This window comes from Xiphophorus couchianus, chromosome 16 (assembly GCF_001444195.1).
Source record: "Xiphophorus couchianus chromosome 16, X_couchianus-1.0, whole genome shotgun sequence".
In the NCBI taxonomy this organism is placed as follows: Eukaryota; Metazoa; Chordata; class Actinopteri; order Cyprinodontiformes; family Poeciliidae; genus Xiphophorus; species Xiphophorus couchianus.
The window spans coordinates 15,490,466-15,507,505 of NC_040243.1; the positions used below are offsets into that span (position 1 = coordinate 15,490,466).

At 36.0% G+C, this 17,040-nt stretch overlaps 1 protein-coding gene and 3 gene segments (V, D, J or C); all 4 read right to left on the bottom strand.

The window, feature by feature from the left end:
* Positions 1-17,040, bottom strand: part of LOC114159458 (uncharacterized) — a 259,878-nt gene that overhangs the window by 141,467 nt on the left and 101,371 nt on the right. The window lies entirely within an intron of this gene.
* Positions 217-707, bottom strand: LOC114159484 (Ig heavy chain V region XIG14-like). The segment is given in 2 exon segments: positions 217-534; positions 604-707. Coding segments are annotated over 2 exon segments (339 nt in total).
* LOC114159480 (immunoglobulin heavy variable 4-38-2-like) lies at positions 3,463-3,918 on the bottom strand. The segment is given in 2 exon segments: positions 3,463-3,767; positions 3,845-3,918. Coding segments are annotated over 2 exon segments (348 nt in total).
* Positions 5,524-9,585, bottom strand: LOC114159464 (Ig heavy chain V region 5A-like). The segment is given in 2 exon segments: positions 5,524-5,935; positions 9,452-9,585. Coding segments are annotated over 2 exon segments (405 nt in total).

The window sequence follows — 17,040 nt, forward strand, 5'->3', positions numbered from 1 at the left end:
AGTTAAAACCGAAAGAAGGACACTCAAAACGGCTGATTTCTCCATTGCAAGACAAAACTGTTTGATAGCCATATATTATTTAGTAGTCATCAGATAGAAAGATAGAGACAGATGTAGGTACACATTTTTATTACAGTCTTTTTAATTACAGTATTTCTCCCTGAACATCAGAAGTTTCAGCTTCCTGAAGCAGCTGTTCTGTCACAGTGGGGTTTTTGTTCATGTCTGCTGCTGATTTGTGTCACTGTGGATCTCTGGCACAGTAATACACAGCAGAGTCCTCCGGCTGCATATTCTCTCCATTCAGAGTCACTATGTTGTTTGAATAATCTAGATTTGCACTGAACTTGTTGGTTAATGAATCTTTAATAGTTGTGTCACTACTAATCCACTCCAGTCCTTTTCCTGCAGGCTGTCTGATCCAGGCTGTTACATATGTGCTAACAGAATAAGAGACATGACAGGTGATCTGCAGTCGTTCACCAGGCAGCACAGACACAGAGGCTGGCTGTCTCAGTGTCTCAGATCGAACACCTGGAAAAACAACATTTTGTGAGATTCAAACCATGATCTGGTGATTCTCACAAATCTATAAATTCTTACCTGATCCAGCTGCTAACAGCAGCAGCATCAGGGTGACAGAGAACATGGTTGGTGAAGCTGAAACAAAGAGATCTGATGCCCTGGTAAAGGGTAGCCAGCTGAACTCTTTACATCCGCATCACAAACAAAACCACAAAATTTGCATAAAGTTCCTTCAGAGAAATAATTTTAATTTGTTTCGATTTGCAACACGGTTTCAACAAGTCAGAAAGAGAAATATTAAAATATGCAAATATCTAATATGAATCAACTTTTTTTTTGTAATATACTGTTTTAGTCATTTTATAAATACTGGACTACTTTCAGAATGTTTCTCGTTTAATGCTATTTTGTCCTGCAGAAATAAACGAAATAACATAAAACGTGTCAGCTTTTAAATTTATTGTTACAGTTTTTTGGGAATTTCTATATTTTTAAAGGCAGGATAAAAGCAATAAGTTGAGGTCAGTTTAGATGTGATGTATTAGCTGTTGACCTAGAACATAGTACAAGTGCAACCTTTTTGTTATTTTATTTAAACTTCAACAAATCTTCACATAGTTGTCCATGTTATTCTGTGCTTTTCTACTCATTACAGTTTTGCTTTCTTCAGCGCTCTAATCTCTGATCATGAATTGATTTTTTTTTTAAATTCAGTTTATTGCTATGCATATGCATGAGTCACAAATGATGATATACACATTAAGACTGCCAAAAAAAAACTAATTATGCAGCATCTTTGCAATAATAAGCATCAAATTCACAGCAAGTATGTTTATATTTTTTGTCCTCTTTTTTTAGAGGTGGGGAAAAAATGTTTACCAACTAAAACTTTGAAATAGGATTGGATTGTGGGGGTTATGGATGCAGCAATGAATGAGTGAAATGTAGAAAACAAAAAAGTCATAAAAGCGTTAACATCTGGAGTGTTTAAACAGACCAGACACATCATAGAAGAATCATATTGCTCTAGGACTTTTTGTACAGCTGCTCCACTGACTTCAGTCACTGTGCTCTCTTGCACAGAAGTAAACAGCAGAGTCCTCTGTAGTGAGACCAGTGATCTGCAGGAACTGAGTGTTGCTGGAAACATCTTGAGTGAAGGTGAAACGACTCTGAAAGGAGCTGGCATAGGTAGCAACAACTGTGTGTGTGTTTATCCACCCAATCCATTCTAAACCTTTCCCAGATTTCTGTCTTATCCAGTTCATGCCGTAATTTGTCATTGTGTAACCAGACGTGACACATGAAATCTTCACAGTGTCTCCTGGTCTTTTCACCTCAGAGGATTGAGGCTGCTGCAATTTGATCTCACCCCAAACACCTGTGGGAAACAAAAACATTACTTTTGCACCCTGTTTAACAGCTAACACTTTTTCATTGAGGCATTAAAACTTACCATGAATGGTAAAAACAAAAACTAAGCTCCAGGAAATTAACATGTCTTTGGTATTAAAAATGTGATTTTTCCAAGTGATATTTGTAAAGTGGGTCTGAGTGTTTCTCCCTCAGATGAAATGCTAGTTATTGATAGTGTGTTTGGTGTATTTATAAAGCAGAAACACTTTGCATAGACGTCCCCCTGCAGGTTCAAGTGAGGAACATCTGAAAAAAGTAACACCAAAATTCAAATTCATAGCATGTTTTGTCAACTTATGGGGAGTGTGAAGTTTCTGTGAATACATTAACAGTTTGGTTTACAACAGTGTCATGAGAAAGCACAAATGATTATGCTCCCTGTATTATAGCAGAAATTTAAATTTGAAATTTACTTTGACAAATATGGTTCTATGATCTATTCCTTAAAGATGAAATATTTGTGTGGCCTGTGATAGTCTAGTGGGCTTCCCCTGGGGTCCCTTTACCCAGTCAGTACCTTAAAGAGGCAAACGGCAAACATTCCTTGCTGAAAGTATAGATTTCTCATTTTTTATTTTTTGTTTATTTTTGTTTTTTCTTTTTTGTTTGTTTGTTTTGTAGTAGTAAAAAGGTCATCTACATGTCATTTTCTCTCGCTAGTCATAGAACATGTAACCAGATTGGTGTCACTATTGTTCTAACACAGTGGTTCTTAACCTGGGTTCGATCAAACCCCAGGGGTTCGGCGGAGCCTCTACCGCGGAGGTAAAGACACGTGATGACACGCCCCGCTTGGCCATCACTTGCTGCAGAGGATCGTGTTACATTGCTCGGCCAATCAGTGCTGCGGGGAATTTAGTGCGCGCAGTATCAGCGGCTGTCGTAGTTGTACGTTGTGTGTTTTTATTCTTAATATTTTAATCCATACTTAATATGTCGAGCAAAAAAAGAAGAAAATGAACAGACTTTGCTCTGAAGATGCACTTGCCAAGGTGAAGCCTCAGCCTCTCTGAACTGGTCTCCCAAAAACAACAGCAGAAGTCACACTGATTTGCTGATATGTCATTTGTGCAAAACTTTATTCTGGCCCCAAAAAGGTATTTTGTGGATTCAAAATGACAAAAAACAAACTAAATTTAAAATTTAAAAAAATTAAGTTATTAAAAAATTTGTCATTCTTTGGAAAAAATCCAAATTTATTTTTAAATGAGTAAAATAGTAAAAAAATATTTTGGGGGCTGAAATTCTTTTATGGGGCCAAAATATTTTTGGGGGCCAGAATAAAGTAACACTGTAACTTGCTGTGAGTTCATACCTATGTCTTGAATTTGAAAAATATATATATATATATATATATCACTAAAGAAGGGTTCGGTGAATGCGCATATGAAACTGATGGGTTCGGTACCTCAAAAAGGGTTAAGAACCACTGTTCTAACAGGACTCCCTCTGGTGGATAAGTTGTAATTACAAGTATTCAGGCCCTGGTAGGTTTTTGTACAGCTCTGCTGCTCATTTGTGTTACTGTGGGTCTCTTGCACAGTAATACACAGCAGAGTCTCCAGGCTGCATATTCTGTCCATTCAGAGTCACTGTGTTACTGGAAGCGTCTACGGCAATACTGAACTTGTTCTCCAGTGATTTTTTGTAGTATGAATCTCCTGTATATTTGCTCCCAATCCACTCCAGTCCTTTCCCAGCAGGCTGTCTGATCCAGGCTGTGTAGTAGCTGCTAACTGAATAAGAGACCTGACAGCTGACGGTCAGACTCTGACCTGGCTGCACAGTTAAAGAGTCTGGCTGTTGCAGCTGCTCACACATCACATCTGTCGAGGGAAAATATTAAATATTAAAAAAGTTAAACCAACTGAAACCAAATGAGTGCCATTTATTTCAGACTCACAGGATCCAGCAGAAAGCAGCAGCAGGAGAGCTAGAGAGAACATGTTGCTATGTGAAGGTACCAATGAGAAGGTAGCTTCTTTAACTGTGCATTGAGCAGCAGAAGATCAGCCTTTACAGTAGACTCACAGGAAGTTCACTTTGCATACAGACAAAACTAAAAGACTTTGAACAGTAGTGCTCATTTTAAAACTTGATTAGGTTAGGTTGGCTTTCAAGACACTGTGATGTCAGGAACCCATTTGAATTATTTCCTCAGTAGCTCAGCAAGTTTAGTTTAAAGTCTTTTAATTCTTTAAATTGAGAGCCTTGTTTGTTTATTTAGGGTTTTTAAAAACAGCATTTCGACAGTTTGACTATTCACGTCTTCATGCAAGGGATAAAAAATATAGAAATTTATAATTCATATAGAAAATCTAATTCATACATTTTTGAACATGGTGTGAGCGAAACAATAAATCACAAACAACAGTAGTCTTTGTAGTGTGCTGAGAAGTTTATGACGAATTAGAGAACAATAAAATGAAAACAAACATCTTGTATTTTTAAGAGATGGTGCAAACTATTTTCAACCATCAAAACAGTTTAGCAGAGTATAAACATTAAAATAATAAAGCAGATTAATGCGAACTGGGGGGACTTGGATAATGCATTTACACCTGAATTAGAATAAAAGGGATATTTGTGTCTTCCTTTTAATTGCTTTAAACTGATTTGAGTTAAATTAACTGAACACAGCAGAAGAAGTAAAGCTAAAGAGAACATATAGGTACAAGATGATCCAATGAATTCTTCTGTTCCTCTGTGACTGACAGGATGAGAGGAAGTACTTAGACTAGAAAGTTGAATGTGTATAATGACAGGTTAACCAGTCACAAATAGCTCTTGCAATACTGTACTTCATAATCTTGCTGATCTACTTCATTTGATGTTTTGAACAGGATGCAGTTCTCTGAGTGACGCTATTTTGTGTTTAGCTTTGGAGATTTTAGTTGGAAATTCACAAGCAAAAAGTGAGGGTTCCCATAAACTGGACTATAACAAATCACACAAATCAATTCAATACAAGAGTTGTTTTTCTTTACTGCTGAGCTGCTATTTCCAAGGTTTTGAAACAGTAAATCTAAAACAACAGTCTTTGTTTTTATAGTGTGCTAAGAAATGAAGCCTAGGAGCAAATTCAAACTGGAAGACTCTTTTATCCCCACCGGGACCCGTTAATTGAAACGACCTGCCCACAATCGTCGACCTATCAACGCCGGACCAAGCCACGTCACGTCCAATCATCGACCAAGTCCCAGCTGATAAGGACCTTCATTCATGGCATCCTTTGCTCTCCAGCCGAGCTCAACCCACCACCACCCCTTCTCCTCCATTCGCCCGGTCCTGAGGCCCGCACCCTTCTTCAACCTCCACCACCAGTGCCGGGCCCTGGGGGATGACGTTCCTAACAGCATCGGGGATGCTCATCTGAAGCCTATCGCTAATGCTGCGATAACCGTTATCCCCAGCCGGGGCCCGAGCGCCAAAGACTTTAAATTCTGTTTGTCAATAAACTCTTCTAATTGTCTTCTCATGTCCGTCTGAGTCTCTCCAGATTGAATTTTATGTTGGATTGGAAAACAAAATAAAACAAGTGAAATTAAAATATTTCCAAAATAATTATCAAGGACTTTGACAGAGAATTTGCAATGGAGTCATTAGTGGTTTTACAGCTCCTCCCCTGGTAGTTATGTGTTCAGGTCCTGAGAGGTTTTTGTACAGCCCTCCTGCTTATTTGTGTCACTGTGGTCGTATCTGGCACAGTAATACACAGCAGAGTCTTCAGGCTGCAGATTCTGTCCATTCAGAGTCACGGTTTTACTGGACTCTTCTACTGTAATACTGAACTTGCTCTTTAAAGAATCTTTGCGAGCTCCTGTGCATCCAGTGCACATGTAACCAATCCACTCCAGGCCTTTTCCTGCAGGCTGTCTGATCCAATGTGTCTGGTAGCTGCTCACATAATAAGAGACCTGACAGCTGATGGTCAGATGTTGACCTGGCTGCACAGTCACAGAGGCTGGCTGTGTCAGCTGTTCACACTTCACATCTGTAGATGACAACATGAAATTAATCAAAGAGTAATACCAGTAAGAATATAGCGTCAAGATAATGTGAATATTTCTGAGAGACTCACAGGATCCTGCAGCCAGCAGCAACAGCAGAGCTACAGAGAACATGTTGGTGTTGAAGGTGATCCAATGAGAACTTCTCTGTGACTGACAAGATGAGAACATGTCATTTAAAGGATGCCATTTAATTTGCCTAATGACCAAACCAGCCAATCATCAATTCCTATTATATGCTAACAGCACAGCAGGAAACTAGTAGTTTTTTTCAAACAGAATACCCCTTAGTTCATTTGTCTGAATGGATGTACAAAAGTGACCCATTTTGGTTGTTGAGTTGTTTTTTTCTTTTTTCTCTTTTTTTTTCAATATTCCTGTCTTGCTCCTGTTCTACCTTTAACAACCAAAGACAGTAGGAATAACCTATTTAATTTATCATTAATGTTTTTCCTTGTTATATCAAAAAAAATATTCACAAACAAATGTTAACAGACTCATCAAATTTATTTTCTATTCCAGAATGTTTTGACTTTTTTGATGCTATGCATCAAAATTATGTTACTGGCCTTGCACGAGTCAAGGAAAAATATGAGGCAATATTGGATAAAAAAATAAAAGCTTGATGTACAAAACTTGAGGATAATTTCTAGCTTAATTGGTATTTTCAATGATTTTAGAGTTTGTTTTTTATACAGTTTTTAATACAGTGTTATTATTTTCTATAATATTACTATATTTACAACAGTGTTTTGTAAGCAAGAGTAATTTCCTTCAGCATTTATATTAAATATAAGGATTTTCTCAGTAGATGAGAGGTCACCAGTCCATCACAGGGCAACACAGACACGCAGTAGGATATTTTAATAGTTTCATTTAAAATCAGAAAAGTGGATCCTCAGAAGATAGCCCATGGTTAACCCTGCGTCTGAGCGATTTAAACCCATAACCCTGAGGTATGAAGAAACACCTATTACACCATCATGCTGTCCTGTGTAATGCACACATACATTTTTTAGCTTTATTTGACAATAACCACCAGCAGACAGATAGAAAGAGTTTTACATTTAAGAAAGTCTCCTGAAGAAGGTGTTACTCTTTCTACTTTTACTGATAATCCTTACAATGCTTTGGAAAATATGTACATGTGTAATCATCAGTTTAATGTTTATATATTTCCCCTTATCGACCTCATTTCATGTCAAGTTAGAAATTATAATAATTTTTAATTAAAAAATAGACATTGATCTCCCTGACAATATGTCAAATCTCACCAAGTATGCTGGTGAAAATTATGTATGAATTTAGTTAGAATTAATATGAATTAACTGTTTAATTCAACAATGGCCAATGTGTACTGTCTTTATTTATTGTCCCACCTGAAGCCAAAATATAATTTACCAAAACAATTTGTAAGAAAAGTAATAAAACCCTTCTTCTATATAAAAAGAAAAATATATTATGAATTTAGCCTCAAATTAAATGTAATGTTTCAATTACACATCTGATCCATGACTAAAGTTTATAATAAAACATTCTGTTGGACCAGCTGTTGCTAAAGCTAAAAAACAGGAAATCACAAACCACAGCTTGTTTATTTTTACACAATGCTCAGTATTCTATGCAAGTTAATGCAATTTCAACATTGTACAAAGTTTTTGTACAGCCCTTGCTGCTCATTAATCACTGTGTTTCTTGCACAGTAATACTCAGCAGTGTTCTCTGGTTTTATAGTACCCACACGCTGGTGATTTCTATAAGACCTTAGACAATGTCGGCATAAGAGTTGCTTCCAAAATCCCTGAGTGTTTTTTTGTGCCAGTCGCTCGATCCAGTGTGTGTGATCGTTGCTCACATTAATAACATGGTGATGTTAAGAGAGATGGTGGTCAGAATCTGAACTCTCTGCTCACACTTCACCCCTGTTGATGTTCAACATGTAATATCAATGAGACTGTAGTGATATGTATAAAAATGCAAAAGATAATCTGATGAAAGTGTAATTGACAAATCAAGTCCTTAATTTATAGTGTTGAATTTAGATACTACTAAATTTAACATTATTTATTAAAAATAAGAAATGAATAAAATGAAAAAATATATTATTATTTATTTATTTAATGATAATTTATCTTTTTTTCAACAGCATTTTTCCCTCTGAAATTATTTGAGAAAAGTAGAATTTTTAAATTTTCCAACTGGAATACCTAAGACATTTGTCAGAAAATCTTTCTTGGAGTCATTAGTATTGATACAGCGCCTCCGCTGGTCATTTCATAACATACGTGTGTGTGTAGGCTGAGGGATTTTTGTACAGCTCTGCAGCTTGTCCATCTCACTGTGGCTGTATGGTTTCTGCCTGGCACAGTAATACACAGCAGAGTCTTCAGGCTGCATATTCTGTCCATTCAGAGTCACTGTTTTACTGGGTGGATGTACTGTAATGCTGAACTTGCTCCTTAAAGAATCTTTGTAATTTCCGTCGCATCTAGAGCACATATAACCATATCGTCAGTAAGAGTGTAAAGAAATAATGGTACTGAGACTCACAGGATCAAGCAGCCAGCAGCACCAGCAGAGCTACAGAGAACATGTTGGTGTTGAACTTGATCCAATGAAAATAGCTGTTGCTCTGTGACTGATAGAATGACACTGACTATTTATAACACCATGATTCATTTGAAAAATGACAGACCATCCAATCACAAACAGGTCTGAAGCAACACATTGCTTGGCAGGTTGTATGTTTGTTTATGTTAAACAGGGTGCAGTTCCTCTGGTAACTGAGTAGGTTGATGCAACTGTCATATTTCTTGAGATTTTATGGGAAGAAAAAACTTTTTTGATTAAAGTTTATATGATGAGCTTTATTTTCCCGATATTCTTATATTTCAGACATTGTTATCCTCTGTATCATTGGGCAAATGAAATAAATAAAAAAATAATTAAACTTTACATAAATTAAAACCCGATACACATTCTCTGTTTCACATATGTGGACAGAATTCTGGAAAAACAGGAAATGATCAAAAACCACATTGCTTGCTGATGACACTTATGTCTTTTGCTCTGTGGAGAGTTTTTGTACAGCCTCTCTGCTCACATTAACCACTGTGTGTTTTTTGCACAGTAATACACAGCAGACTCTTCTGGTTTTATGGTAGACAGCGTCAGATACACAATGTTTTTAGTGGTGTCTCTGGTGATTCCTATACGTCCTTGAACATTGGTGGCATAGTCGTTTCTTCCACTGCTCCAAACAACACCCATCCATTCAAGTGCTTTTCCTGCAGGTTGTCGGATCCAGTGTGTGCCGTAGCTGGTGACAGAATAAGAGACCAGACAGTTGAGGCTCAGAGTTTGACCTGGCTGCACAGTCAAAGAGGCCAGTTGTGTCAGCTGTTCACACTTCACACCTGTTGATGACAACATCAAATTAATGAAAGTTTACAATCAATATGTGTGTGTCAGCATACTGTGAGTGTCTCTGAGAGACTCACAGGATCCAGCAGCCAGCAGCAGCAGCACAGATATAGAGAACATGTTGGTGTTGAAAATGATCCAGCGAGAGCTTCTCTGACAGTGACTGACAGGATGAGATCAATTTTAAAAAGCATGACATGTAATTTGCCTAATGACCGACTAGCCAATCATGAATGATTATCTTACTCCTAACAGCTCAGCAGGAAATGTTTTTTTTAAACAGGAGGCAGATTGAGATTATTTCTATATTCATAAAACTGACCTATTTTTGACTTTATAATATTGCTATATTTTTCTCCATTCCTCTTTACACTTTATGAGAAAGACAATAAATGTTCTACAACACATGATAGAAATATTTTTCCTAAACCAAATATACTCGTTCTCTCTATTGATTTTTCATGGATTTTTGCAGTAGAACAATATGCATGAACTAATGTTAGAACGCGGTGACTTATTGTTTCAGAGAATGATGTATATGACCTCAATATTAATCAAGAAGAAAGATGAGGCAACCTTTTGGCTACCTCTTACATTCAATGTTCTGCTTTTAAACACAACATTGCTCTGTTACAAAGACATGTTTGATTTGTAATCAACAGTTTCAATTTTATAAATGTTAGTTACAATCTTTTATTAAAATTTTAACTGATGTAATCTGAATAAAGATGTACTTGTTATATATTTAAGACATTTGGTTGAAATAATCATGACACTCAATGGCCTAAGAGCTCCTCCTGTGGGCGAGAAGTAAAAATACATGTACTCAGGCTCAAAGGATTTTTGTACAGCTGTGCTGTATGTTTGTGTCACTGTGACTCTCTCGCACAGTAATAAACAGCAGAGTCTTCAGGCTGCATATTCTGTCCATTCAGAGTCACTGTGTTACTGGAGGAGTGTGCAGAAAGGCTGAATTTGTTCTTGAGAGAATCTTTGTAGTATGTTGTTGATCCATCAGCTGCTCTTCCAATCCACTCCAGTCCTTTTCCTGCAGGCTGTCTGATCCAGTGTGTGTAGTAGCTTCTAACAGAATAAGAGACCTGACAGCTGATGGTGAGGGTCTGACCTGGCTGCAGAGTCACAGAAGCCGGCTGTGTCAGCTGTTCACACTTCACTCCTGGTAAGAACAAATGTTGTCAGAAATTATGAGTAAATGTTTAAAGTTAATAAATTACTGACTGAAATAAATTGCAGGAAATTAACCTGCAGCTGCAACGAGCAGGAACAGAGCACCACAAAACATGTTGACTGATGATACAGACATCCTATGAAATCAACTCCACACTGTCGCATTTATATAGTAGATAGGAGGAGAGCAAGTAGCATGTGATCATATAAAGTGACAGTTTCAGTTTAGCAGCTCTGTTGTTCTCACATTTGTTTTCTTCGGATGTTGTTAATCTTTTCTTTATATATATTTTTATACAATACAATAAAATATTTAGATTGTACAATATGTATGGTTTTAATGTGACCTATTTTTAGTTTTCAAATCTATTGTGCTTACATTATGAGTAGCATAAAACTGAAACCAGGCTATCATTTACAGTTATATTCAGTGAATTATAATGTACTTCCCAATGAGTCTCATATGTCAGATTAAAAGCACCTTTTAAAAATATCAACCTCTAAGAAGGCATTAAACATGCTTTTCATGAATACAACATATTTGTTTTTAATTTGTTTTTAATTTTAAGTGTCAGGTTTTCAGCAGTTTTTAGCAGAAGGTCATCATTATTAAGAGAATTAAACATTATATAGAGATTACTCAGCCTTTGTCTGAGTAATCTCTATATAATGTTTTTCATTTGGCGATGAAGTTACTGAAACAAATTGACTTTTCAATAATATTCTAATTTATTGAATATGTACAATAACATCAGTAATTTAATGCCTTTAATATGCTGCTATAAGAATCAAACATACAATGCTAAGGTCTTGAAAATGGATTGAGAAGAAGAATAAAAACATTTTCATATTAAAAAAACAGTTTCATGAATCTGGGCCCATTTTAATTCATTCTATTCAGTTTCATATCTGATACACAATTGAAGATGTGAAATATGGACTGTTTCTGCAGAACCACCTGCTGATGAATTTTAAAACCGGAAATCTCAAACCAAAACAACTTCAATAGTTTGAACATGATGCTCAGTATTTGTGTTCAGACTAATATCACTTCTACTCTGTGAGGAGTTTTTGTGCAGCCTCTCTGCTCACATTAACCACTGTGTCTCTCTGGCACAGTAATACACAGCAGACTCTTCTGGTTTCATGGCAGACAGACTGAGATACACAATCTTCTCATTCGTGTTCCTGGTGATTTCTATACGCCCTCTGACATTGGTGGCATAAGCATTACTTCCACCGCTCCAAATAACACCCATCCATTCAGGTGCTTTTCCTGCAGGTTGTCGGATCCAGTGTGTATGATAGCTGGATAGATCATAAGAAACCTGACAGCTGATGCTCAGAGTCTGACCTGGCTGCACAGTCAAAGAGGCTGGTTGTGTCAGCTGTTCACACTTCACACCTGTTGATGACAAAATAAATTAATTAAAGTGCATCTTTAATGCACTTAAAGATACACTTTAGGTGCATTAAAGTGCATCTTTAATGACATATGTGCAGAGACACATATGTCTCTGCACACACATATGCAGAGACATATGTGTGTGTCTCAGCATAATGTGAGTGTCTCAGTGAGACTCACAGCATGCAGCAGCCAGCAGCAGCAGAGATACAGAGAACATGTTGGTGTTGAAAGTGATCCAATGAAAGCTTCTGTTCCTCTGACTGACAGCACTGACTTTTTATAGCAGTTTTACTTTGCATGATGACCGACTACCCAATCAGATTTTAGGAAAAATGGTGAGAATTATCTCAGCTACAATGCCTACAAACTATACAAATGAATGTATTGTTTCAACCTGTTGTTGCTAATTAAAATTTTATAGAACATTAAAATTTTATTTATTCTTTAAATCCCAATGGAATCCTCTATCATATCAATTTTTCAGTGGTAGCATCTTCACTGTGATGTTCAACTGCAAACGGATCTTAAAGGAAATATTTGATGGATATTAATAAAATACAGATGCCCTGGCATTTGTCATTCCACAGGTATTAAAAACAATATTTTTAAAAAAATAAAAAAATATCATTTGAAAAATAAATAAAACTGCTTTTCAATGTGGAATGAGAAATACAACAGAATATGTCATTTGACTATAATGAGTTGTGTAATAATCAATTTATTACAATATCTAATCATTATTTCTCCTTTGTAATTGTGTGGTGATGAGTTGTATTTTTACACAGACATACTTGGAAAATACAAACCTATAAGAAATAAGAAATTTAAATTTGTTTGGATCAAATGCCGTTCCATTAAACCAATAATCCTCAAATCCAGGCCTTGAGGGACGATGTAATGCAGTACACTGCTTTAACACACCTGAGTCAAATAATGAGGTCATTAGCAGGACTCTATACAACTTGACTGCACTGAGGAAGTGAGTCAGTCATTTAATCCAGGAGAATTGGAGCAGGGACACATGTGAAAGTTGCAGGACACAGGCTATCAAAGCCTGGATCTTAGGACCCCTAGCCTGCTGTAATGCTTGATTATTAGTATGTGGTTTAATGCCCAATACTGCATATGATTGTGCAATGATTAGTGCAACTATATCTTTGATAAAGAAAAAATAAAATAACCTTGACTTTTCTGAGTTTTTTAAAATCATCAGTGGTTCATGAGCATCTCCTCTGTTTTAGAACTGATAACATGTATGTTTTTGTATATCTCTGCTGTTTGTGCCAGTGTGGCATCACAAAGTATATAGGGAGCGACAAATGACAGCGACAGGCCAAAGTCATCACAACCTGTTGGAAAACCCAAAAAATAGGAAGAAGTAGTAACGTATGTCAAGCCCTTTTCACAATAATAGAGTGGAGAGACGTTGCTCATGACGTTGCTCTATCAATTCATATTTACATAAAATATGAATTACGGATAACATACTGAACAAAATGACAACATAAAATACTGTCCTGAAGATAACATACTCTAGGGAAAAAAAGTTAGATTAAACAAATCCTAGAAGGATAGAGAGGAAATGTAAGTCATAATTATATGACTTATATGTTATAATTGTTTTCAAGTTTTATTCTGCAGTATACTTAAAACATTTGGATATTTTTAAATCCATACAATGAAAGGCTGCTACTTCTGATTTGTTTTGAAATAAGTGGTCTAAGAGCGCCTCATCTGGTTGATAGGAAACTATCACGGTGTTTTTGTACAGCTCTCCAGATGGTTTGTGTCACTGTGTCTCTCTTGCACAGTAATACACAGCAGAATCTCCAGGTTGCACATTCTGTCCATTCAGAGTCACTGTGTTGCTGGAGGAATCTGTAGAAATGCTAAATTTATTTCTGAGGGAATCTTTGCAGTATGTTGAAGATCCAATTGCCTGACCAATCCACTCCAGTCCTTTTCCTGCAGGCTGTCTGATCCAGTGGGTCCAGTAGCCAGTAACAGAATAAGAGACCTGACAGCTGATGGTCAGAGTCTGACCTGGCTGCAGAGTCACAGACGCTGGCTGTGTCAGCTGCTCACACTTCACACCTGGTTAAAAAAAAAAAAAAAAACAGAAATTATAATGAATGTAATAAAAAAAATCAATTTCTCTCCAAAGAACATCTTAAACACTCACCTGCAGTTATTAGGAGCATGAAAAGAGTAGCACAAATCATGTTGGCAGATGAAACAGACATCCTGTTAACTCTCTCCTGTTGCATTTTATAGCAGGTTTATGCAAAATGAAGGTCTAGAGAGTGGAAATATGGGGGGAGGAGTAAAACGCTGAAAAACAATATATGCAACAGGAACAACAGATGCCTGCATTTTGCTAGAATTAATCATAGATATGACTGATGGGAGTTCTGCAGGGTTTTTATAGGCTAACATTAAAATACAGAATGTTATATTATATTCCGTTGAAAAAAAATATATATATATATACAGTATATATATATATATATATATTTTTTTTTTTTTTTAAGTTGATTGCTACATCGTATCCTATCACCTGGAGTCTGACATACATGATTTCAGGTTTTTTTCAAGTTTGATTACTAGTTTTATTGATATTACAGCAGTTTGCAGGTTTTATTATGATCTTAGTGTTTTTTTCCGCAATAAAAACAACATTTGTAAGCAAATATAATTTCCTTCAGGATTCAATTTTAATATGACTATGAACTCAATATGTGAGAAGCCAAGAGACTCATGAGCCATCCTCAGTCCATCACAAGGCAACACATGAAATAAGTAACCACTGATGTACACAGTCATGACTAAGGTCATTTTAATTGTTTCAATTAGGGAAAAACTTGAGCCCATGAAGACGATGTATGCCTACCCCCATTGTGGTTGGTATTTAAACCCTTGACTATGTTGCTATGTAGGAACAACAACTGCACCACCATGCTGCGCTATAGTAACACAAATATTTTCTATTATTAATTAATAATTCCCACAGCCATATTTCTTAAAAGAGTTTTTATTCATGAAAGTTTCCTGAAGAGGAAGTTACTCTTTGTTCTTTGTTGAGTCCCCTAAAAACCCTCATTCTATCTGGATGTTTAATGGACACTTCATAATCAGTTTAATATCCACCTCATGTCTTTATTTCATGTCAAGTTTAACATGCATGGCCTTTTTAGAAAGTAGAAAAGGATCTCCCTGACAAAATCTGATATCTCTTCTAGTATGCTCGTGCTAATTAGTTGCAAAGTAAGATGTGAATGGCCAGACTCCATTGTCTTTAATGAGTCTCCCAACTGAAACCAAACTAGCATTTACCGCCATATTTTATCATTTTTTTCCTTAGTAGGAAACAAAATTTTCTTACTAAGCTACAAAAATCAAAAATACAATGCTAAGGCAATGAAAATGCTTTGAGAAAAATAAGAACATTCTTCTATAAAAGAACTGTTTCATAAATTTTGGCCCATACAAAAAATATTTTGAGTACACATTTGGCACATGACTGAAGATGAGAAATAAAAACATTGTTTCTGTTGAACCACCTGCCAACGAAGCTAAGAAACAGAAAATCTCAAACCACAGCATCACTGATAGTTTTACCATGATGCTGAGTATTTATATTCAGACTAATATCACTTCTACTCTGTGAGGAGTTTTTGTACAGCCTCTCTGCTCATATTAACCACAGTGAGTGTCTGGCACAGTAATACACAGCAGACTCCTCTGGTTTCATGGTAGACAGTCTCAGATCTACTATTTTCTTATTTGTGTCTCTGGTGATTTCTATACGACCTTGGAGACTGCTGGCATAATCCTTACTTCCACTAGACCAAATTATTCCCATCCATTCGAGAGCTTTTCCTGCAGGTTGTCTGATCCAAACAGTTTGATAGCTGGTCAACGAATAAGAGACCTGACAGCTGATGGTCAGAGTCTGACCTGGCTGCACAGTCAAAGAGGCTGGTTGTGTCAGCTGTTCACACCTCACACCTGTAAATAACAACAATAAATTAATTAAAGTTTATCACCAACATATATGTGTGTCAGCATAATGTGAGCGTCTCAGTGAGACTCACAAGATCCAGCAGCCAACAGGAGCAGCAGCAGAGATACTGAGAACATGTTGGTGTTGAAGATGATCCAATGAAAGTGTCTGTTCCTCTATGACAGGCAGCACGAGGCTGACTGTTTATACCAGAAGGTTCATTTACATAACAACAGACAACCCAGTCACAAATTACAAATTGTATATTTGTAACAGAATATTGGTAGAAACACATTTTTGTTTAAATAAGATAAAGCTACAGAACAAACCTATGAGTGGATTCACAACTTTGTCATTTTTCACTGAGACTTTTGACAGAAACTTTTTGATCTGAGTTCATATATTGAGATTTTGTGCCCTTGTTATTATGTTCCAGCCTTTGTCTTTTTTTGCTTAATAGGCCAAATGAAAGATTGTCATGGCAACTTCTGCTTTCAAATGAAAATATCTTTTAGGGACAAAAATAAAATAACAAATATTGTCACTGCATTATATGCTATTAATAATATTAAGATGAGAAATAATAATATTTTTATGGAGTAGAAAAAAAAAATCAATTTACCCATGTTTTAATCCTATTCATTCATGTTTCACATAAATGTTCCGGTGTCACTAAATGTGCTATGATGTTTTACTACAGAAGAAAATATATTGACAAATAAGAAGGTAAGCAGACTGAAAGATTCACTTTCATTTATTTTATTGTAAAGCAATAGTAAAACAATATATTATTTTTTATATAATATATAAAAAATATATATTTTTGTATTTTGAATACAATATTTCATATGAAAACTATTTGAGTGTAAGTAATGTGATGGAAATGCTGTGAAAATAAAGAAGGATTTACAATTTTATGTATTTGGATTACTTATATGTCCAGGAGAGTTTTATTTTAATAGTTTTATAAATCAATTTAGAATTTAACTTAATGTCCACCAGAGAAGAGAGCATCAAATACAATAATGAAATCAGACCTTCTCCTCTAAATAAGTAATAATACTCTT